We start from the raw sequence: 24,971 nt of genomic DNA, 5'->3' as shown, positions 1-24,971 counted from the left end.
AAGAATCGTTCATTGTGTAGGTGCTACTTCCCATAAAAGTCTATGATGGTGACTTCTGACATCGTGAATCATTGCCTCTATACTCAAAAATACATAAATTCCTCCAAATCTTCTACGGAATAATTGTATACTGCTATAACACCTAATGAGATCCATAAAAAGACAAAATAATTGACTGAAAGCCTGAGTGAGGAACAGAAAGAGTTTTCATCCTCCATCCACTGCTCTTCCATCGAAATTCTGAAGTCCTTTTCTTCTTAAGTTATTTTTGCTTCGTTACTTACTCTAAGAAACCATATCATATAACCTCAACTCTTGATTTCTTAATTACTTGTGTGCCTCTTTTGTCATTGGAAAACGAGTGGCAGATCATTCTAGACTCTTAAAGATAATGTTCCTCTCTTTTTTTGATGGTTTTGTCTGCATTGGCAATGTATATTCTTTTCTGCTAATAAGAATATTTATTTTTGTATAAATATGTCTAATTTTATTTTGTATAAGTGTAATGTCACTAATAATTTTTTGAATCTATTTGTTTTATTTTATATTAATAACTTCTACATTGTATCAAGGTTAATAGAAATACAAAGTTAGACCATCATGTAATCGGGGTTCCTAAAATTTTCAATCTGATGTATAGTACCGACTGCTGGGCAAGATAGGCAGATTTTGACAAAACACGCCCCCATTCATAGTCTATGTCGTCACGATTGCTAGAAGTTTCAATTTAATGTATCGTACCGACTGCCGTGCAAGAAAAACAATTTTGACAAAACACGCAACCAGCCATTTAGTATGACGTCAATATTAAAAGTGTGGTGGAAGTCAAACATCCGTCGTACATGCGTTATGGTATAACCTTGCATCGTATCATTTGTCATTTTAAATTTGTCTGATTTTCTGCTTACCACTTCTATCAAAATTTATAATTAATTTAACTGTTATTTTAGTTGTATTTTTTATTTACCCATACATACGTCATAATACTCTAATAAATTACCTTAATAATGCTCACTATTTTATTTTCATTAACAATTAGTATATTTATTTATGTGTAAAATGTCCCATTCTATTTTGTATGTATATATAATATACATTTGTAACTAATAATTTGTTGAATCCATTTGATTTCATAACTTCTATGTCGTATCATTGGTATTCATTAATTTGTTTGATTTTCTGTGTATAACTTCTATTAAAATTGAGAATTAATATTTTTTTGTATTAGTTAATCGTTTTTTCGTTTATTATTATTTTACACACACATTTTTAACAAATATACGTTATAATACTTTAACTTATCAATTTACTAGTAATCTATTGCTACGGTTAAAGTGTTGGCCATTAGTTTTTGATTACTCATTGTATAATATATCATATTAGGCGACTTTAAAGCAAGAAATTTAAGAAATCTCAATGTTAATAAGATATATAATATAGAAATATGAAAGTTTTTATGATTTTTACGAAGTAAATAAAATATTCCTGAATTTCGAATAACTGTTATCTTAACTACTCTAGTGTTACTTGAAATATAGAAAATATAGTAGAATCACGTGATATTATATCCTCCATCACCATATTTTAATCAATTGTACCATATGTCTCACTCCCGTGTTTTCCTCCCACTCACTCGATGAATTAAAAAGATAATTTTTATATTGAACAGCTTTTAAGTTAATTTAAATACAACCCGTCAAGTTATACTTATAATTTTTTGCAAATAACAATTGTAAATAGTAATCAATAAACGTGGGATAATTCTTCTTCCATAATGCATTAACTCTCATATTCAGAATGAGGTTATAGACAAGTTATATTTACTCAACCATAGAAAAAATAACGTAAATGGGACTGTATTAATTTGGTCGAATAATCTTGGAATGATTTTCGATTAAAAAGGCTTTAAAGAAAATCTTTGAAGCCACCATCTGGTCATATCAGAGCTTGCATTTCTGTATTTTATTCTAACTATTCCTCCAATATGTATGTATTAGAAGTAAAAAGTTCTTCTGGCTGTTGTTTGGTTGTAGTGTCTCGAGTACTTTGAAATTCTTATCATACAGAACTAAGAACATATCTTTCTTAACATTAACAGTATCTTGATTTCAATTAGTACTAGAGAAAATTGTAACAGGTCGTAAAATGTAAGAAAGTTTTCAGTCATATTCTTAAATGGACCTTACTTGGAAGCGTTTTTGACAATTTGTGCATAAATCTTTGAAATCAAACACAGAATCGTTATAAATGAAAGCATGGCTAAGCTTGAATGATGGCTTCATTTTCTCTTGATATCCATAGACGTATTTTCTTTGGAAGTGGTTCTTTGACACTTGATTGAATAATTAGTTTCGAATTTAAAATCATATCATAATTACCGTAATAAAATTGTTTTATGTACGTGTTCTTTTGAAAGGTTTATTCAAAATATAAAGTATTTTCCTCGTCATCACGAAAATGAAACCAAAAAAATTCTACAGCAATATTAAGAAGTCTCGAATTGCAGCCCAAGTCGAAAAAATGATGTAAGAAGATCTATGTATATTCTACAGAGTCTTAGGATAAATAAACCATTGCGGCTGATACAAGTAGAACTCGAGCAATTCATTGCAACACTCTTGATCATGAGTTTTCAAAAAGGAGATACGAGAAACTTTTTCTGGAAATAGATGGGAAAAAATAAATAGATGTCTCCAACCAATGAATAATGAAGAAATCCCCCATATTACTTATTGAGACGGGTTCTTAGGACTGTCGCTCCTTGTAATTTTTCCTAAAAATGTCTATATTTTATTAAGCCAAATAAGATATTTGTGATAAGTATTGAGATTATTGCACATATCTTATTTTTGCTTTAAAATACAATATAATACGAACATATATATTCTTAGTTATATAATTTATGCATTTATATAACGGAATAATTAAAAAAAAGGAAAAACACTTTGAAAGACGCCCTGAGGAATCGATTTTACCTACCTTCTTTAAGGACCAACAAGAAAACCTAGACCGCAGTCCTCGGTCTTAAATAGGGACCGACACCAAACTAACTGTAATAACCCTAAATGAGCAAACACAGCGTCTAGATAGAAACAAAGAACCATTCTTAGAAGTTTGAATGTCAACTATTTCTTTGCAACTTCTCTTTATGGTCTGTCTACCTTCTTTTGTCTCGGTCTGGAAAAAGAAAAACATTAGGCAAAAAACACAGAATTAATATTCTTGGTAATGGTCCATTATTATGGAAATGTTTTCCTGATATAAGAGCTGAGTTTGAGGAGAAAAATAATAAAGGTCATCCCTTTTTAGATTCTTTTGAATGGTGACAGGAAAGGGAAATAACAATACAAGGTTCTACCATAACGCTTTTTCGACTTCAACCACGATTTTTAAGTGTGACGTCAAAGAGTATAACCGTTACTAAAAGTAGCTACAATTCTCCTACCTTGACTGCTACTCTTAGAGGACCGCTGTTATACTCTGTGACGTCAAATCTGTCAGTCTTGCTGAGCAGTCGGTAGGGTACATTAAGTTGAAAATTATGTAAAGTCCAAAACATGATGACATAACCTTGTATTTATATTAACCTTGGTGACAGATACATTCGCGTTAAGATATTCTACTACAAGCCATTTTGATATGACAGTAAGTTTTTAAAAAAAACGAAAATAAGCGTGATCCCCCTCACAAAATAAAAAATGTTTCGGAGGAGAGGAGCATAGTTGTCATGGCGGTGCACTTTGATTTAGATTCAATTCAAAGATAAGCTCTTTGCAAATACTCTACAATGCTTCAAATACTTAATAAATATGTATATTTATTAAGTACTTACTTGTGTTTGTAATCAACAGTAGATGATAAATTGTTCTATTCTATCCCTTTTCAGACTATAAAAAACGGAATGAATATCCATCGACCTCTCAGTTCTTCAGGTTCAAACCAGAACAAAAGAAAAGGAGGGCAGTAGTAACTCCTTAGTATCTTCAAGTTCCAAAAAGTTTAAGAAGGATTCGTATTCAAGTGAGTAAATTGTCAAATTAAAAGATGCACTGCTCCTTCATTGAAATTCTGAAGATCTTTTGTTCTTAAGCCAACTCTGCTTCGTCTCTTACTCTAAGAAAAATATTTCATTTAAAAGAATCCATCAGTTTCCTTGATGTATATAATGTAGAAATAACTTATCTCAATACCAATTCCATTTATATCGTGGAGTTTGTTACCTATATAATCTGGACCCTCGATTTCTTCAGTATTTATTTTCCTCTTTTGTCATTGGAAAATGAGCGGAAGATAATACAGACTCTTAAAGAAGATGTACTTCTCTTTTCTTGATAGTTTTGTCGGCATTGCCAATGCAAGTTCTATTCTGCTAATAAGTGTATTTATTTCTGTATAAAAATGTGTCATTTCATTTTATATATATATAATCTAATGTAACTAATAATTTGTTTAATCTATTTGTTTGATTCCATGTTAATAACTTTTATGCAATTATTAATTTTTTTGATTTTCTATATATAACTTATATTAAAATTTCTAATTAATAGTTTTGGTAAAGTCAATCGTTATTTCAGTTGTTGATCACTTATTGTATAACACATCATATTAACAACTTTAAGGGAAGAAATTTAGGAGATGTCAATGTTAATAGATCTATAATATATAAATATATGAGTTCTTTTTATGGGTTTCACGAAGTAAATCAAGTATTCCTGAGTTAGAAAATTTCTACTACTTTTTATATTAACTGTTCTAGTGTATTTTGAAAGAAGATTCTCATTTCTATAGTAGAATCACGTGATATTCTATCCTCCAAAACCATAACTTTAATCCATAGTGACATATGTCTTACTCCCGCTTTTTACACACACTCACTCGATGCCCATCCCTACTTATGTCATTATCTATGTAAAGTCACCATAGCTTAGATCGCACAACAGATTTCCTCTTCATAATTCCTCGATGCAATAAATATAGTAGTAGAAATGGTTACGTGGATTCTCCAAAATAGCAATCCATTTTTCAATGAGAAGGCATTATGTTTCTTTTTGTATGAATCTTCTGTTATCTTGGACCAGTCGCCTATTCATGCTGCTTCAATGGCAAGAGGAATAGATGCTTCCTCTTTCACAGCTGCTAGGAGTTCATAGTCACTAGAACTACCAGAAGATATGGCCAGGCACATTAACTCATCAGTAGCGTCAGGAGTTATGACTGGTTCAGGGTCGTCTAGAGGACCCTGGGAAAGAGCGTCTGCGGGTAGGTTCTGAATTCCTTTTACGTGAATGATGTTATAATCGAACATAACAAGGTAAAGGGCGTAACGGAAGAGACGGGCGGTTACCAAAATGGAGAGAACTTTCTGAGAGTTAAGAATAAACTGGAGAGGCCTGAGGAGGTAGTAATCAAAGCGCTCTAGGGCAAATATGTGGCTTCCCTATCGATCTATAAGTAGTTCTTCTCGGCGCTATTCAGCTTCCGAGATGCATAGGCAATAGGACGGTTCTCTCAATTCACCAGATGGGACGAGTTGGCTCCGAGCCCAATAGGCGATGCGTCTGTTGTGATGAACAAGGGTGTACCGGGATCATTGTAGGCAAAGATAGGTGCATTAGCTAATATTTTTTGATTTACTAAAACTCACCTTAGTCTCATCCATCCACGTAAAGGCCAACGCTTTGCCTTGTAAGTTTATGTACTGGAAAGGGAATTGATGAAAAATCTTTATTGAATTGGCCGTAGAACTGTACGAGTCGGAGGAACAATTCGATCTGGGAGGAGTTTGTCGGAGTTGGAAACTCGAGGACGGGTTGTGCTAGTTCTGGATCTATCGACTTGCATATATCAGATACTTTAAATACCAGGTAGGTAAGCCCATCGCTTGCAAAGATACAATTGTTTTTCTTGAGGTGCAATCCTGTGGCACTGATTTGTTAGTAAACCAACCGAAGTATGGAAAGGTGTTCAGGCGTTGATTTGAATATATTAAGAGGTCATCGGTATAAATTTTGACATTAGGCATTCCCTCAAAGAGTTTCTCCTGAGTGGCTTGAACGATCACTGGTGTGGAGGACAGACGATAGGGGAGGACACTATACCTCACGAGGCCCAAGGGAGTGTTTATGGTCAGGAGGTCTTGGGAACGATCATCGAGTTGTTCAAGACAGTGGTGAAAGTCTGTCTTAGTAAATAAATTCTACCCGGCAAGGTCTCCGAATAGTTCAGTGGTGAGGCAAGGAGTAGGATGTTTGTTGCTGAGCAAGGAGATAGTGGGGATAGAGTATGTACAGATACAAACGGTTTCGTCAGCTTTGAGCACAGTGACTATAGGAGATGCACATTCAGAGGATTTGATTTTCTCCAGCGTACCTCGTTTGACCATGTCTAAAAGTTCTTTCTTCACCTTATACCAGAGAGCAAGAGGGACATGACGGTGCCCTTTGATAGCAAGGTTTTGCTTTGCCTTTGTTGTAGATTGTTGCTTGTGCATGATTGACAGTGTGGGCTCCAGAGTCCAGAAATTATGATTGAATTCAGTGTTGAGTCCCTTGAAGTGAGGCTCTGCATGTTATACTTTGTTGTAAGGGAATGAATTTTTATGGATGGAGACAAGGCCAAGGTCGAGGCAGACCTGCAATCCGAGGGTAGGCTACTTGAAGTCTCTAATGAGGAGGGCAAGAGTTTTGAGGCGAGAACCTTTCAGACTGAGCGGTAGATAAACTAGGCCACAGGTAGGAATTTTGCTGCTATCAAAAACGGAAATAGGACCACTATATTTAGGGTTGGCTTTGTCCGGCACGATTCGAGTTAAATTTATGTTGACGTTGGATCTCATATCGAGTAAGAAGGTGATTTATCATCGAGCTTTGGGTCAGACAAAGGCTCTCTTAGAGCTGTTAAGGTGGGGGAGTTTTGAAAAATCAACCACGACCATATGACTTTGTCCACCAGTGCAGCAAGGAGCAAAGTGGTCAGGGACCCCACACTTGGAGCAGGTCTTTCCGATAGCTGGACATTGGGATCTAAGAGGAAGGTGCATTGAGTCGCAAAACTTAGATTTTATAGTCTTGCTAGGAGGCTTACGGGTAATAGGAGGCTTCCTTGGTCGCCGAGTACCCTTGAGACTCTTATACTGGGAGACCAGGATATAATTTTCTTTTCCCATTTATCGAGAGTGATCGAGCTCGGATCGGACTCGAGTTAATGGTCCAGTTGAACTACTTTGTCAAGCATAGAGAACCTCTTCTCGAACACGAGCTGCCTCAGTTTAGGTAAAGTCATGTTTTATAAATTGACCCAGCTATCGAATCTTCTTCGCATGGGGCAAGTCAATTTTCTAAATTATTAATAATTATTATTATTTTTTTAATGTTCCTTTAATTGGTTAGATGGAGTTGCACTGATTAACGATATGTAAACATTATAGTATTACAATTACTCCATCTAACCTAGGAATCTTTTGTTAAAATCCATATACATTAGGTACTTATCTTTCTCTAGGAATCACTGGGGCGCGAACGTACACAAATCAAGTTCAACAGAATAACTCCCGAGCGTGTTACCCTTGAACTATGGCGATTCTATTAATAATTATTATTTTCAATTTTATACATTGAAGAATTCACCGTGTTGTATTTTATTTCAAGAAAAAAAAACAATATGTTAATCCAGAGAAAAAAGCAAATCCTGAGAGGGAGAAAGGAATTGTATGTAGTAGGCGGAGGAAGGAGATAAAGCATTTTCACGTGGATGCAGATACAGCCCAGTTTTGTAGGAATAAAAACCCTTTTTCCATTAATATTTATGAAAATGGTGAAATATTGGATCAATTGAATATATACAATTTAAAATTAGAGAAAAACAGAGCTATTATAAAATTCATTAATCAATGTTTGATAAATGATAAGTAGAGATGGGATTTTTGTAAGAGTACAAGGAAAAGGCGGGAGCGATAAATATGGAATTATTGAATTAAGACCCTTGTTAACGTCAGCTGCCTGTTATATGATTTTGGGTATATAAAATGAATTACTGCTATAAAGAAAATAATCTTCCAAATTTAAAATAGCGTTAGTTCAGGAAAATATCATAATTATATTTAAATTCCTGTAAATTAACACCAAAGATAGGCGATAGTTCTTCTTTTAGAAGGAGATGTTAACAGCCCACGACTTATTAATTGATAATGGTTTTTTGTAAGAGCACAAGGAGATGGCATACTTGAATTAAGGCCTTTGTTAATATCAGCCGCCTATTTTCTGATATAGGTGGAAGAAATGATTTACTGCTATAAAGAGGAGGAACTTCAACATTTAAAATAACATTAGTGCAGGAAAAATATTAGTAGTATACCGGGTGTAGAAAAAGTACTGAGATCTGCCTCTAAGTAGTCATTAAAAAAACTCAAAATTAATCGCGATGATGTTGTACATAGAAAATTTTATTTTATAATATTTTTTTACTATAACAATGCACATTAATTATGAATCTTGGCACCATCATCCTCCAACCACCTCCAGAACCCTTTACACACATTGGCAACGTAGTCATTCTTCATGATCCTCCACTGCTGGTTAACGGAAGTCTTCAGGGTATCAATATTCGAGGTAGTCCTCTTGGCGCGGATTTAATTGCCTATTATGGCTCTCTTTGCCTCGTCCGCGATATACAGAGGTGGGCAGAAGTATTAACAACACACTTTAAACTTCCATAATTTTATATATTTCTATATTGACCATAGTTTTTTAACAATAATAATTTGTAGCAGCTATTTCTGGACATTTTTTTTTACTGGATATGGCCACCATTTGCTTCAATTACAGAGTCCAAGCGGTAATGGGCGAAAAATGCGTAGATGACCTTGACTGTAATAAAGTGTGGTCATTGCCTAATTGGAGCGCTTTAATGAGACAAAACTGTTATGAGGAGTCTTATTAACGTTAATCAACAGCTCAGACCACAACTAGTGGCACAACTCTGGGCTATTAGAAGGGCACTCGTCCGGCTTGACGACTCTGTCAAAAGGCATTTCCAAGAATGTAATTGACTTCTTGGACACATGAGCTAGAGCAGAGTCTTGAATCCACATAAATTAGGTGTTCGGAGGGTATTGGGAGCCCAGCCAGGAAAAACATCTGTTTGAAGAAGCTGCACGTACCCATCCGTGTTCAACCTAGCCTTAGGCGTAAATACGAAGGGCGGCATCCACTCTCCATCCCTTGTGAGTAGTCCAAAGACCATGGCCTTGGCTGGATTCTTGTTTTTCATTAGCAGAGGGACTGAGGACCTCGAACATGAGAGACACCGATCGTTTTTTGGTTTTTAAGCTCGTCAGATATTAATTTGATGATGCCTAGATTTTTCTTGCAGATACGACAAAATTTGATCTCTATCTCCACACTGATTTACTTCATCTTCTCTGTAAGGAGGTGTAGGCGGCCTCCAACCTAGGAGGAAAGATTTAAGCCCAATATTCTCCTGTTCCTGTTCACGAGCAATGAAATAGATACGGCTGGGTTTGCCATGATCGACCTCTTCAGCCCGGCCAAAAAGGTTGGAGTTCGTTTTTTGGCCCTGTGAGGACCACATAGAGCATTCTAGATGCCTCTCCGTTCTTTTAGCCGTTTCACAACATTGTATACCATCTTCTTGTTGTACTTTGTAACACGGATGATATCCTTTGGAACGTTACTGGCAAAATACAAATCTTGGATCAATTTGCGTCGCTGCTCTTGGACCTTTCATGTTGAAAACTGAGAGCAAAAAGTTGCAGTAAATGTTATTTATTTTTGTTGCAGCTACAACAGCAATCATTAAAAAAAAGCACGGCATAAAGATGTGTATCTAAAACAAAACTAGTGTAAATACTTTTGTCCACCTCTGTATATAGAATTTTTGTTTACAACATATACATCAATCAAAGGCTTAGAATCTAAACTATTTCAAAGTAATTTAAGATTTAATCAACAACACTTATTCAAAACTGTATTTTATAAGGTCTCATTACTTTTTCTACGCCGATATTTAAATTTATATATATTCATTTTATTATGCCTTTTTAAAACAATTTACACCAAAGATAGGCGATAATTCTTCTTTCTGAGGAAGGTGTTATCACTTAACACAAAAAAGAAGGAGCAAACGCATCAATCATTTTTCCTTTCTTAGTTCGCTATAGTTAGTTTTTTCTTTACACGGATCCCTTCTACAAACATGACATATTCCCCGCCTTTTTATGATTCGTTTCGAACTTTACTTTTGTATCTCGATCAATTTAATTATCACGTCGTTACCTTTAATTTATCATACAACCTTTCGTCCAAAAAGTGACATAAAAACGGCCCGAAACCATTTGGTAATAAGCAAAATAAGTCAATCATACCTAATTCTATTTTTCTCTTAAGTACTCCCAAACCATCATTGTCATATTATTTATCCACAATTTTTAAAATGAATTACATAAACCAACATACGATGGTGGTCTGAAAAGTTTAAAACCTCCTCTCTTTACAAAAATCAATCCTTTATAAATAGTTAGGAGAAGAGGGGGAATACTATTAATATGATTTACTTATCATTAAGGAAGGGATCTGTGTAAAGAAAAAACTATGTAAAGTGATTAGATTAGAAAGATGTGTGTACTTTTTTTTTTTTTTAACATTATTTAATAATTCGTAGGTGTATTACCATCCCCCTTTTAAAAAGAATTATCATGCATGAAAAAAGAAGGAAAACAGACTTCCCTTTTCTAATCGCGAAACTTAGTTTTTTCTTTACACAAGTCCCTTCTTTAGTTATGAGTAGAGTTGAGTAGTTTGTAACAAAAAAATAACTTTAAAAGTTAGGGAAGGAAAAACATTTATTGCTTGTGCTCTTAATCCTTTTTTATTCCTTATTTAATCCGTCGTTGTGGTGTTAACTTCTCTCTCTAATGTAAGCACCCATTTGGACGCCCATAGAATTTTGGTTTGGACTGGAGCTCGTTCAGAAACTTAAGTACTTTCTTATGAAGAATAATTTTCATTTTTGTTTGTTTTATTATGGATGGGTAAGTGAAAATTTTCTAAATCTTTGGGAGTGTAAATAAAAACGAAAAGCATATGTTAGCAACTTTGATAGATGACATATCTACTGCCTAGTGGGATGCACTAGCTTTCATCATTTGAGGGAGCTTAGCCCCAAAAATTATTAACGCCATAATATAATTACTTAAATATAAAGAGGTTTCTTTTTTAAATATATCCATTTGTCTCATAAAAAAGGATGACCTGAATAATTTTAAATGAATTATCTACATTACTTGTAATGAAGATCATGCAATAATTGAATATTCCAAGGATACTAATGCTGTAATTTTTGACTACTTTAATACCAATTAATAAAATATAAGTATTATGTAGCACATTATACAGTTTAAATGCCCAGGGTTATATTACTTACAAACACATAATAACATTGTAATTTTAATAGATCAAAATGATTTGATAGTATCAATTAATATATGGTAATTAGAAGGATCAATATTATAATTTGAAATGCATTTTAAGATGAAGAAATTTCATTTTGTACAATTTGCTTATAAAAGTTGTAACTAGTACAGATATCGCAACTTGTGTACGATATATATAAAATAATTAAATGCACTAATATCTTGCAGGTTACCAGCATATCCTTTTTTTTTTAAATGTATGCTCGAGGATTTTGTCAATTTTCACCTCACTACTAATTATGGACAATTTTGTTTGATCTGATGAGAAGGCACAGAAATTTCATTGGCTACGTTAATGTTGTGTCTTGACGAGGGAGAGACACAAACTTATTTATTAGGTGGAGAGATCCAGGATGACCGAGAGACAAATGAGAAGAAGAAATGGCGTGGAGGAATAAGACTACACTTATTATAAGATCATGTGTATTCTAACTATACTCTAATATATTTACAAAATACGAGACTATTTATAATACGTAAAACATAGTACTTTAATACATAAACGAATATACAAGAAGATAAAAACATGAAAGGAAATATGAAATACATAACAGTTAACAACAGATCAATTTATCTATGACGTAGTGTTTCTGAAGTATGGATTATAATATCATTTTAAGCGCGTTAGTACCCCAGTACTACTAGAGTAACGGAATACCAAGCAACACTATTATATATTAATGCAAATAAATGGTTGTGGTAGTAAAGAGAAGATTAAATAAATATGAAACTAATTTTGTTAAGCGACCTTAGGCTTCATAAAAACTATAATAAATTAATTCTGTGAAGTTCAAAAACATAATCAACCCCATGTTACATGTGTATAACTAATAAGAGAAACAACTTCTTCAGTGCTTATTAAAATTTATAATTCAAATCAATTGATAAAATAATAACAACGAAACATGAGAAATAACTGTAAGAAATTCGATAAATAGTTGGAATAAATATGCCAAAGAAGTGTTAATACAAATAATTGATGTCAGAGATAATCATTCAAAGTAAATCATCTTCAGTGTCTAAACTTTTCTTTACTCGAAGTAGTAGAGTTGTATACCAGGCTTCTAAACGAGAAATTGAGTCATATTTCTTGATTTCCTCCGTAAATGCATCAATGTCTTGATCCTCAATATGAACCAGAAGGGACTAGAGAGTGAAAATAAGGAATACAATAAAATAATAAATTGCATCATCTATTATTTTTTTTTGTTGTTGTTGATGAGGTCATTATTACAACTACAATAAATTGATACCATATACAGAACAAAAATTAGATTAAAAGTAGAAGTATGACTCTAGTTATTGAATATACCTAATATATATGTATTGTGTTATAATAACGTATATAGTCGTAATATGATAATAATAATAAATTAGCAGACACGCCTTAATCAATTTTGGATATACGAAATATTAAATCTTAATTAATACAACAACTCAAAATATCCTAACTAGTTAATAGAAAATATACATACAAAAGTTATGATTATAACCAAGCAAAATTGATATTATAATCGCAAATAATACTTAGAGATGGGTACCAGTCCAGTGCAAGAATACAATTGACAGGTTAGTAGGAAAGAAAAAGAGGACAGAGATATAAGAGATTGAAGGGTGGTGGGAGGATAGGGACGAGTAAATAATGTAAATTAAATATTATAATTGAATGATCAACTTTTTATAAGTTTACTCAAAAATCATGTTTTTCTTTTTAATGACTGTAAGTCATTCTCAGACAAATACGTTTTAATTAGGACAGAAACAAACACTCTTAGCAATATTGTTGCAATTATTGAAGAGAAGAAAAATTAGTAGAAATAATAAATGTTTGAAAACAACACATCTAATAATATTGTTAATAGTAATAATTGATTAATTATATAATTAGTATTGTTAAATTGATAATTATTTATTTATATTTGAGAAGGACTTTTGAAACAAATCCGTGAAGGATGAGATTAACTAACAAAGTTCATCTTCATCTGGAATTTGTTTTTTAATCCTTAGAAGAATTGTAGTATACCACTGATCCAATCGAGAAACAGAGTCATAACTTTTAACCTCAGATGTAAAAGCCTCGACATCTTGATCCTCCAAGTGTTTACTTAAAACCTTTTTAAAGGTTATGATTGCGTAAAATATAATAAAAATATAAAGAAAAGAAAGGTAAAGAGTGATTAGTAAAAGAAATGGTTAATGTTAAAAAGCTTATTAGTTGATCCATAGAACAAGTAAGTAATTAAGGAGACACATGAAGAAGAAAAAAAGAAAGCTTTACCTTGATTAATTTGGATTCTCGGGAGTCGGCAAATGCAGGATACTGCTCTTCGTAACGCTGAATAGCATGTTGAGCATTTAAGGCATCAACACAAAGATGACAAAGAGAGGCACGAAAAAAATATTCTTTAGCACTGTACTTTAATAATGAACTCTCGAGTGCTGATTTTGCAACCTAAAAAAATAAATGAGATTATGAGAACGAGAGCTTCAATATGAAATGAAGGACAACTCTTCTTCACCTGTTCATAAATGCGGATTGCTCTCTCGTAATTCTCAAGTTGAGCAGCATATTGAGCAACTTTTAACATACATTTGTTTGCTGAGGAGTTACTTTCGTCAATCTAAATAGTTTGAGAATAGGATGAGTCAGATAACTAATTATAAAGATAAAAAGACAATGTATTAAGTACTCTAAAACAATCCGCAGCCTGTTCGTAGTGTTGCATGGCGCGTTCCAAGTCTGCAACATCGTTTTCATAGATTTCCGCAATGTTTTGAAGATGTTTGGCTGCAATGGAGAAGCGGCCCATGTCTGTATAGATGACGACAGCCTTGTTTAGACAGTTAGCAGCCTCTGAAATAGCAAATGACTTTAGAACAGGTCGAGTAGAGTGGAGTCTCTCCTTACCTTGTGGATCCGTCTTCTTGTAGCAGTTAGCAGCATCCACGAAATTAGTGGCTGCATCATGCTTGTTGCCCATCTTGGTGTGATGACCCGCCAAGGTCACAAAAGTGTTTCCAGCCTCGGGCCACTTCTTGCCCATTTTGAAGGCGTTTCCAGCTCGACTGTAGAGCTCCATGGCCTCATCTTGCGAGTTTTGTCCACTGAAAGGGTTCAGGATTAGTTTTTAGTTACTGGAGTATTTACTTAGTATTACCCAAAAAGTCCTCCTAAAAAGGTTTTGGATGACTTGAGCTTCTTTTCAGCCTCAGCAATCAAGGCAAAGCCTTTATTTTCATTATCTCCCATCCTTAGGATTTCACTTGAATTTTCACTCCTACCTCAAAATCGATCGAAGAGAGAACGGAAGGAATTGCCAATTGTAGAAGATGCTTGAATAAACTAATGTTCTATTCTATCCAATATTGTGTATTGAATATCAGCATTCAACTCTATCACGTACGAACAATGTTAGGCAAAGCAGAGAGAGAAACAGAAGAGGAAAGTTAGACGTTACTCAAGTTAATAGTTACGTCCCCTTAAAGCTCAAAGGATTGGCAGAATATGACGTCATAAAGCAAAGAGGTTCCGTGTTGAGTGCAGAACCATATCACGGCGTTACCTCGCTAAAACAAAAATCAAGGTACTATAAGAGTTGTCGATAAGAAACTTGCAACCCAGTCTGGATGACGTTTGCTGATAACTTTTTTCCATGACGTCACAACGGAGCCAAGTTCAGTGTTACTCACTACTGATAAGAGTTCATTAATAATTATAGATAAATACTAGAAGCTGAAGGAGCATAAAAAAGTTGTTAACTGCATGGAAATACATTTAATTCATAGAGATTTGGATGGATCTTTCGTACGAAGGATTCGGATTTATTAATCCGCATCCACCCATCCTTTATGTTCCAAGGAATTCATATTTTTTCACATTTGGATATCCAAAACGTCTTCTGATCCTCTTTTCAACATCATGTTAAAGGGATCTCCCCTCTTAGTCTTTGTGCCTCACTCGGTGGATATCATCTTATTTAATGGAATAATCCTGCATTGTGCAAATGCGCTTTACATCAAGGTCTATGATGGTGACTTCTGACCTCGTGAATCATTGCCTCTATGCTCAACAATACATACATTTTTCCAGATTTTTTAGAGATAATCGTATACTTGTACATATAAGAACTAAAGAATTCCATAAAACGACAGAATAATCGACTGAAAGATCCAGTGAGCAACAGAGAGAGTTCTTATCCTCCATCTACTGCTCCTTAATTGATGTTCTGGAGTCCTTTTCTCCTTAAGTCTACTCTGATTCGTCTTCTATTTTGAGGAGTAGGAAACAAAGTCTGAATTCAGCTCCATATCTAGATAGCTGGGTGAAAACCAACAAAATTTCGAGCTCAAAGGGTTCTCTGAAAGGGTTCCCAATTTCACTTATTTATAGTGGGTTGGGTTAAAACATAGAAAAAAAAGCTTTTTACTATCACATCCCAAAATTTTAATGCGACCTAACTGAATTTAGTTTGGTTCTTCCCACTCCCCATGTTTATTTTCGTTAAACAAGAAGAATAATTTAATATTTAAATATATCATATTAAAATCCACACATAAATAGTGGTAAAAAGTATACACACTTATATAGTAATAATATATACTAGCAAGAAAATAATTATGTAAAATACAAAAATTAATGACACAATTCAATAATAAAAAAAAACCGAAGGCATTAATGAAATGTAATTTCATGTCGTTTAGAGTCATTCTAAATCAATGTGGCATCAGAAGGCAATTATTTGTCGTCATTCCAGGGTAAAACACTATTTTCCATTTGCTTATGTAAAGACGCTTAAATTGTCCTAGAATGTCAATTCTATTCGTGTGTTCATATAACAAGCTCTTTGTACTCCTTATTAAGTTTAAAACTTTTTAATGTTCAATGAGATACGTGGATTATTTAGCTGTCGATCTGAAAATGTTTAAATTAAGCAACTCAAAAGTCTAGATCCTTATATTAATTGTAAGATGATGTTCACATGATGCGAATGCCCAATTCATGTAGCACATCAGAATAATTACCAAGAGTGTGTAGATTTGATGGCAATCCATACACAAATTGTAGGACTGCACATAAACACAAAATGATTTCTACAATACAGAGCCCTTATAGGGCTCTGCTACAATACATGCAAAAATACAACTAAAGGAAATGGGGAAAAAAGACTAGCAAAATCGAAAAACATACTCATTTACACAATTTAATATCAAAAATAATTATTAAGTTATTTATTGAGCACAATATACTTCACTAAATAAGATTACTCTACTTATGTACCGTCCATAGTCAGTATATGATTATTGATTGCTTTGGCTAAATCAGAAAGAAATCAGAGAGAGAAAAACAGACATGCATCGCACCTGATGAAAGAGGTGTCTTGTTTATTTTAAAGAAAAAACAAAGCAGCATAGAGCTACTGGGCTCACTGATCGACGCAGATTTGATAAAGAAGGTTAATCAAAGTTAAACCCATCACCAATAAGTGACTGCCGTTTAGGAATTCAATTCCATAAATTATATAGATAGCTATAAATGGATGTAAGAGCCATGCCATGATTTTCACAACCCTTCTGTACTCTGTATTGTTCATGCTAAAAGTATTGTCTTGGAGAATGTGGCAATTCCCTTTCTGCAAAGAATATTCTAATCTGCTATTGTTTATAAATAGTTATTGGGAACTATTAAATGATTATGAGTTAAAAAATCTATGGGATTCCTCTAAGCTAGGACTTCTTCTATCAATATTGGTATGAACGATATACAAAAGATCAAAGTATGAAACATACATATACAGTGCTTAATAATCCAAAGTGTATCAAGCTCGAAAGAGAAAAATTGAGACTCATTGTATAAACAAACACTGGGCATTGCCCATTTCTAGCCCACCTAAGCCAGTGGAAGGATATAAACTCAACTTGTAATGTCTGAATAGAAGAATTGCAAAGTGCAGACTATCTCATCAATAGATTCTCAGCCCTATTTTATGAGATACATCAAACCATGAATGAGGAGGAAAATGAAGACATTTGTATTTTAAAATTTATAAAATGTAAAAAAATAAAATATATTATTGAACAAAATTGTAATTTAAACTAGGTTTTAGAATCAGCCATAGTAGCACAAATACCCCGTTGTGTGGTCGTGTTCGTTGCCTTCTATTTGTACCATTTTATTTTATGTATATATAGCTAACAGTAATAAATATTTAACTAAGTGTTAAAAAATATAAGCGACTTCTTAACTCAGTTAGATTTTATTGAAATATTTGAATGTTGTTGTAATTTTCCAAACTTATTGACTCAGGAATCCTCTTCTAAGCAGCTAAATTGCTTTTTTTTTTTTATAGTGCCATTAACACCTATTTATTTTTCAGAAAGATACGAAGATACAACAATACAGTCAATTGTAAATATCATTTTTATTACATGCTCCATATTCCAATCTGAAAAAAAAAACAATTTAATCGAAAAATAGATATAAGATACAAAGTTGAAAAATACCCCAATTGTTCATCAATAACCATACATAGAGTGAAATTTAAATACATCATACAACTACAAGTTATAATTTATAATTAAAAAAAAAAAATTGGGGTGTGTAAGATATAATTTCCTTCTAGTATTATTAAAATATTTGTATATCTACAGTGAAGAGTCAAAATCACAAGGCAAAAGAGGCTTATTCAAAGCATCATATTTGGTTATGTTAGTAAAATAATTATATTGAACTCTACTTTTATTATATTCAAGCTAATTGACAAATTAAGATCTTATTATTAGTTTATGTTTTTCAAATTAGTATTTCATATTTAGTGCATAATATTCTTAATATTTTATTGATTTCTTCGCTATACTATATTTATTTGAAATGTATGTTCTAAAATATTTTTTTATATTAATTTTAGTAGTGAAATCGTCGGAGGGTAGAAATTTACACTAATAGAATTGTTTGACAACAAAATAAAATATATTATGTTATGTGATGTATATAAATCATTTAGTTATATAAATTTGAATTTCCTCTTCAATTGACTCCTTTGTGACGTCATCAAAATAGCCAGTATAATTGTAAACAAAAGCAAAGAAATCCCTTATCGACACACTTTATATATGCACAAAAATACCTTAAGTATTTTGTTGACAGCTGTCAATTCACTCGAAACGTCATGGCTATTTCATAATTTATTCTTTTTGATAAATAAACGAAGTAATAAGTTATGCAATACTTGTACTCTGTTTCCAAAAGGACAAGAATACAATTTCTTGTTGATTTGTTGTATATATATATATATTAACCATTTTATTATTTCTATGAATAAATTTTTATAGAAATATAAATGTAAGGCTAAACTTTCAGATAAAATATTAAGAAGCAATATTATATACAGTATTCAAAAAAATACTTTATAGAATCTAAATATTAACAGGAATAATCATAGTCTGTGGGTACTTAAGAGATAAATAGCAGTTGGTGTGATTGACTTATTTGCTACGTATAATTTTTATCTCTCTAGAGTCTTATGATCAGAACCTAAAACAATAAAATAAAAAAAGGGAAACTGACTTATTTTTGATTCACGAAACCTTTGAACTTGTGTATCTATTATGGGAACTTTTTAGAAAAAAAAATTCCTCCTATTTTCGCTTCAAATTTCATCCTAAAAAAATTATAGTAAAAAGGTAAGAAATCCATCATTTGGGGTGAGCCGGCTGCCTTCGTCGACTTCAAAGAGCCGTTACGCTCTTACGTTAAGGAGGGAAGAGAAGGTTTCGAACTGGGATAAAAACATTTCATTTCCTTCATATTGATTTGTATGGATTTTTCGTACAAAGCATCTACCTATCTTCCTTGAAATTCATAGTTTTCCATTTGGATATCAAATAGTCATAGGTTTTTAATGGAAGAATCCTTTATTGTGTAGATGCCTTTTCACATCAAGGTCTATGATAGTGACTGATTACCTTTTGAATCATTGACTCTATGCTCAAGAATACACAAAATCCTCCAAATCTTCTACGGAAACATTGAAGTCTCCCTTTACGTGTTCATTTCTATTGTTTCTGTGTATTTTTTCAAATGTACATTAAGACTCCTTTATAATATTCGATTATTATTTTCCAGATATAAATTAAGTTTGGAGCGTCAAAGAGAATTAGAATTCAGTTATTTTGAAGAAAACAAAGTTTCGTCATTACGTCAGTTAAAAACAAGTTAGATTTGTCTTCATTGCCATCTAACATTCATCTTATAGAAGGCATGAACAACTTACTTCTTTACACTATTCATAAACTACCCCCTCAAATTCAATATTCACTACAAATTTTCGTCGATCTCACCTTTAAGTTATGCTATCGTGGTTCCATAGTCGCTCATAATAAATTTCAGCATATCTGTTCTTCTAATTAAATTAAAACTCTTTCTCAAGCCGGAAATTTGCTTGCTTTTGTGAAAGCACTTTCATCTAAAGATGTTCTACAGGCAAGAATATAATACTGCATGACGATTCTTAACAGTCTAGGGTATGAAGAAGAGGAGGACCAAAAGAAAGTGAATTTTATTTCTGAGTAACTAAAATTATTAACAAGTCCAATGAAAGGAAGACGTTACTCAATGAAGTTGCTTAGTATGTGCATGCTGTGGGAAACATGTAGTCCTTCTCTTTAAGGAGCCATTGAAAAGAGGCTTGACTTTGTTTACCTAGTGTTTCGCATTTTAAATACTGGGATATTTTCTTCGACCAAACATATCTCAAGACGCGTTTAAATTCAATTTCTCCTGAAAGTAGAAAAGTGTCTTTAATATTTGACGAAGGGTATTCCTCACAAAGGATCGAGTTTATTGGAGGAAAATGTTATGTATTTTACGTTGATGGCACACCCACAAGAACGGTACTATGTTTTATGATTAAAAGAGTAATATATAGTTGCCTATGTTTCCAATTATCACAATACATTCGATAATTATTAAAGAGTGGGCTATATTTGCAATTAAATTATTAACAGAAATTGGATTCGATATAGTAACGTAAGTTTGGGATCAAAAATTATGTGAAGGGTAATTTAAGACATCAATAGAACATCCGTATTCAATTGGAAATCAAATATTTTTGTTATTTGACACCGTCACGAGAAAATGTGTCTTAAGAATAATAATTTTTTACAGCAAATTTAAAGGACGTATTTGAACTTTTTGAAAAGGAACAAAATTTACCTTTAATGTTTGCACGTCAACTAAATAATTAAGTTTTGGCTCCGAAATCTATAAAATAGGTAAAATTTAATTTAAAAGAACGCTTTTTCAGTCCATCTACTATATCTGGTCTTGGGCAATGTAGTAATGAACATTCCGATTGGTATCAAACTGGGACATTTCTTGAAATAATAAATAAGTTTTGGTGCATGACATCAACTAAATATCCAAAATTGGGATTTTTAGAATGGCGAGAAGAACGAAAACTAATTTTTCAAAACTGCAAAATTAATTTGGACTTATTGTGTAATTTTTTAAGTTGGTTGTTATCTTGGAAAGCGTCACCTATATGTTTCAAGAAGGGTTTGACTTCTGAAACTTTTTCAATAGGAATTCAATACAACTTCTGACCTCATTGAAATCACTGAATATTTATTAAATATTAAAGAAATGAAGTACATTTATCTTGGAAATATAACGTCCGATCCCATAGAGCGACATTTTGGATAATATAGACAGCTCTCTGGTGCCGACTATTTTATGAGCTGTCGGGAATTTTTAGCGGCTGAAAAGAAAATAAGGCCTAAAAAATTAGTTCAGTCAAGTAATCTAAATCTTGCTGGGATACTTTGCGTCTTAAAAGAAAAGGATCAGTTATTTGAAAACGAAATATTGGATATCAAATCTATTAGCAATTTCTTCAGCTTTCCATCATCAAATATTACTCTAACTCAGGGGTAGGCAAACTTTGAGACATGGAGTGACAACTTCAACATTTCTAATCAATGAGTGTGCCACTATCAACAAAAATGTTAAAAACGCCATACATACAAACTACAAGAATATGTTCTAATTTGCGCGTGCCAGTGAATATTTCTTCACGTGCCATAGGTTGCCGACCCCTGCTCTAAATCAATCTCACGTCAACATGTTATTTTTCAAATCAGGGTATATGGCAAAAAGGGTAAAACTTTCGTAAATGAAAAAAATAGTTTCATACATCAATCTAAAAACCGTTTTCTACCAAATTCTCCTGCAGGTAGAAAAATTACTAAGTTGAATTCTAAATCTTGAATTCTTGTTTTGCTCCCATTTTAATAAATAAGGTACTTATTACTTATTCACCAGTATTTTATTTCATAACTAGCTATATTTTTAATAACATAACATCACATTGTTTCCCGAATTATTGCGTTCATTTGTTCTACTAGAATGCATAAAATGATATGGAATATTGATTCTTTGTGCCTTATAATTTCATGCTACTTAATAATTTATTGTGTCATACTTATGATGATACAATATATATTAATTGAACAGGACAGAAGTGATGCAAGTAATGTTCCTGCTATAGGAACTTAGGTAGATGTAATATACATATTATGGTAATAGGCTAATAGCTCCATGGTGTCATCTCTCTTTAATAAAATGCTAGCTAGAAATAAAATAAAGCTTAGACCTATATCAATACTTTAGCTAGAAAGGGTGATTATTTTGAACTGACGTCAATAGATATATATAGCGTATGAAACGAGGTTGCGTGTTGTAATCAAAGGCTTACATCTTAAAAAGGTGTTCTCATTCACTCTCCAATCACATCATTTATGATTTTATTTATTTAAATAACAGTGGTGATTATTTTGAAATGACGTCACCGTAAACCTATACCAAAGGAATTCCAATTCATCGCTGTTCGGACTCGTAATTAATTAAGATTAAGGTCCATAATGATGAAGTGCAATGCTTGTGGCTCGACAGAGATCGACGTGGATCCCTCAAGGGCCGACGCAGTGTGTACAGCCTGTGGTCAAGTGCTGGAATCTTCCATTATCGTTTCGGATATCCAATTTGAGGAGAACTCTCACGGAGGAGCTTCCGCTATAGGGACGTTTGTGAGCTCCGAGTCTAAAGGAGGTACCGCTCGACTCGGAATAGGAGGATTCAGTCCAGGCATGGGACTGGGCAGAGAATCTCGAGAAATCACGCTTCGCAATGCTCGTAAAAAGATTGAAGCTCTGAGTCAGCAATTGTCGCTACGGAGGGATCGTGTGGACATGGCATTCCACTTCTTCAAACTCGCACTCTCTCAGGGATCAGACCTTTCCTCCAAATATTCTCTATTCCTCTACTTCAATCCTATTTTTAGATATCAATTTCATTTTTATTTCTTGCTCCTTATCGAGTGAGTTCTAGTGCGTTGTTTTTTGGTGGGTTTTTTTTCTTGAAAGAGTTATGCAAGTTTTGAAAGGGAGGAATAGAAACTCACAAAAAATATGATTGGGCTTTTCAGGGACTAACAAGGGGTCGCAAAAGCACGCATGTTATAGCAGCATGTGTCTATATTACTTGTCGTACAGAAGGTACATCGCATATGCTCATTGATTTCAGTGATATCCTTCAAATCGACGTCTATGAACTTGGTAGAACCTACCTTCGCCTCTCACAAGCCCTTTGCATTAATATACCCGCAATGGATCCCTGTCTTTACGTCATGCGTTTTGCTCATAAACTTGAATTTGGTGAAAAAACGCATGAAGTGTCCATGACAGCACTAAGAATAGTTTCAAGAATGAAAAAGGATTGGATTCATTTTGGTCGACGACCCTCTGGTCTCTGTGGTGCTGCTCTCCTTATAGCTTCTAGACTTCATATGTTTAATAGAACCGTAGGAGACGTGATTAAGATTGTTAAAGTGCACGAAAGTACTCTTAGAAAACGGCTTAATGAATTTGGGGAAACACCTGCATCACAGTTGACTCTTGATGAATTTATGACAATAGATCTAGATGCTATGACAGAAGAGATGGATCCTCCCTCTTTTAAAGTAGCAAGGAAAAAAGATCGTGAACGTCTCATCAGACTTGAAGAGGAAGAAGACTTGGATAAAGAGTTGTCAGATTTAGAGAAACAAATTGAAAAGGAGTTAGAGGATCGAAAGAAAAAAAGGAAGTCACGGAAAATGAAAGGTGGAATAGACAAAGAATCTCAAAGTTTACAAGAAAGAGACGAAGAAGAGAGATTTATTGCTGAGTCAACGCTTGAAACAATCTCAGAGTGTGTTATTGACAACAAAAAAAGGTCTTTAGATTCTAAATTAATGCCTCCTCCAAATTCATCATCTACTGCTCAACATGTTACGAAGCCCCCTGTTGCTGTAAGTCCAGGCATTGGATTAAAAGACACTATTCATGAATATCTTGTTGATCACACTGCAGAAACTGAAAAAGTTTTAGCTAATGTACAAGCATTGGATGACGACGAAGAGTTAGATTTAGTAGGGATCGATGAAAATGAAATTGATGGATATATCATGTCGGACAATGAAATAAAATATAAAACGGAGTTATGGATGAAAGTGAATGCTGAATATTTGAAAGAAAAGGCTGTGAAAGAAGAGAAAGAGAGGATTGAAGCAGAGCTTGCGGAAAAAGAAGGTCGGGATCCTAAGAAAAGGAAAAAGTCTATAAAGAAAAACAAAGTGAATCTTGGAGCTAATAGTACAGCTTTAGAAGCGATTGAAAAAATAGTACAAGAGAAAAAAATATCCACAAAAATCAACTATGATGTTTTGAAGTCATTAAATACAAGTTTTGAGTCCAAACATACCCCTAAAGTTACCCTCTCTGCCTCTTCAAATACAGGTGCAGTCGTCGTCGAAAGTGTATTTGGAGAGCCTCCACTTCCGACTCCCGATGGCATTTCCTCCATTTTTACTCCTGGTTCCTCCTCTCCTGCAAAGAGACCTCGTCTTAATACGGCGTCTCAATCCAAAATCAAAAAGCCATCTCCTCTTCTAAATTCCATATCATCATCTCATGCTCAGGAGAAAGAGAATTCTACATTACCCAGTCACTTGACACGTCTCATGATGCTGAATAATAACGGAGATTCCGAATCTAACAGTAAAGACGTGGTCGTTGAGTCAGAGCCTGTCATTGAGTCTGGCCCAATTCAACTCTCAACGCCAATTCACGCGTCTGTGGCAGAGGAGGAGGATGAAGACTTTGACGAAGAGGAGGAGGAACCCGAAGATAATCACCTTTCAGTTGCACAGCTACTATCTCAGCATCGGGGAGAAAATGCTCATGAAGACTTTGAAGAAGAATATTATTAAAAATATATTCGTTCAGTATTTTAATCTTATGTGAGATTTTTTGATGTGAAGAAGATGAATTATTTTGTATCTCTGGATCAAAAATGAACACCAAGATATTTATTTATTTATTTCAAATAATAATTAACTTTGTCATTTGAAGCGATCGTGAATGCAAGTATTCAAAAAAATAACTTATG

General features: G+C 33.4%; 2 protein-coding genes across 3 annotated transcripts; one reads left to right on the top strand and one right to left on the bottom strand.

The window, feature by feature from the left end:
- Positions 1 to 12,340: 12,340 nt before the first annotated feature.
- On the bottom strand, positions 12,341 to 14,995 carry alphaSnap (Alpha-soluble NSF attachment protein). 2 transcript variants are annotated; one of them, XM_040724879.2, is made up of 6 exons: positions 14,647 to 14,995; positions 14,397 to 14,593; positions 14,179 to 14,342; positions 14,008 to 14,109; positions 13,767 to 13,940; positions 12,341 to 12,634 (listed from the first exon to the last, which is right to left on the bottom strand). In XM_040724879.2, the coding sequence occupies exons 1-6, from the start codon at positions 14,736 to 14,738 to the stop codon at positions 12,485 to 12,487; spliced, it is 879 nt and encodes a 292-aa protein (XP_040580813.1). In that variant the 5' UTR covers positions 14,739 to 14,995; the 3' UTR covers positions 12,341 to 12,484. The 2 variants fall into 2 exon arrangements, with proteins under 2 accessions (XP_040580813.1, XP_040580815.1); XM_040724881.2 differs by having other exon boundaries at positions 12,341 to 13,600; positions 14,647 to 14,988.
- A 7,301-nt stretch (positions 14,996 to 22,296) lies between these two features.
- On the top strand, positions 22,297 to 24,934 carry Brf (Brf RNA polymerase III subunit). The gene is made up of 2 exons (XM_071893556.1): positions 22,297 to 22,764; positions 22,965 to 24,934. The coding sequence occupies exons 1-2, from the start codon at positions 22,406 to 22,408 to the stop codon at positions 24,790 to 24,792; spliced, it is 2,187 nt and encodes a 728-aa protein (XP_071749657.1). The 5' UTR covers positions 22,297 to 22,405; the 3' UTR covers positions 24,793 to 24,934.
- The last annotated feature ends 37 nt before the right edge of the window (positions 24,935 to 24,971 follow it).

The sequence above is a fragment of the Lepeophtheirus salmonis genome, chromosome 14 (genome assembly GCF_016086655.4).
Source record: "Lepeophtheirus salmonis chromosome 14, UVic_Lsal_1.4, whole genome shotgun sequence".
Classification (NCBI taxonomy): domain Eukaryota; kingdom Metazoa; phylum Arthropoda; class Copepoda; order Siphonostomatoida; family Caligidae; genus Lepeophtheirus; species Lepeophtheirus salmonis.
Note: the sequence above shows the minus strand (reverse complement) of the source record. Positions and strands in the feature narration are given on the sequence as shown.

What these genes read in the sequence shown, in the direction of transcription:
- alphaSnap (XM_040724879.2), bottom strand. Translation starts at nt 14,738, where the DNA reads ATGGGAGATAATGAAAATAAAGGCTTTGCCTTGATTGCTGAGGCTGAA. An exon ending in CAAGAAGACGGATCCACAAG is followed by an intron (nt 14,343 to 14,396) that starts GTAAGGAGAGAC and finishes TTGCTATTTCAG; the next exon opens with AGGCTGCTAACTGTCTAAAC. An exon ending in AGGCTGCGGATTGTTTTAGA is followed by an intron (nt 14,110 to 14,178) that starts GTACTTAATACA and finishes CAAACTATTTAG; the next exon opens with ATTGACGAAAGTAACTCCTC.
- Brf (XM_071893556.1), top strand. Translation starts at nt 22,406, where the DNA reads ATGATGAAGTGCAATGCTTGTGGCTCGACAGAGATCGACGTGGATCCC. An exon ending in TTCTTCAAACTCGCACTCTC is followed by an intron (nt 22,765 to 22,964) that starts TCAGGGATCAGA and finishes TGATTGGGCTTT; the next exon opens with TCAGGGACTAACAAGGGGTC.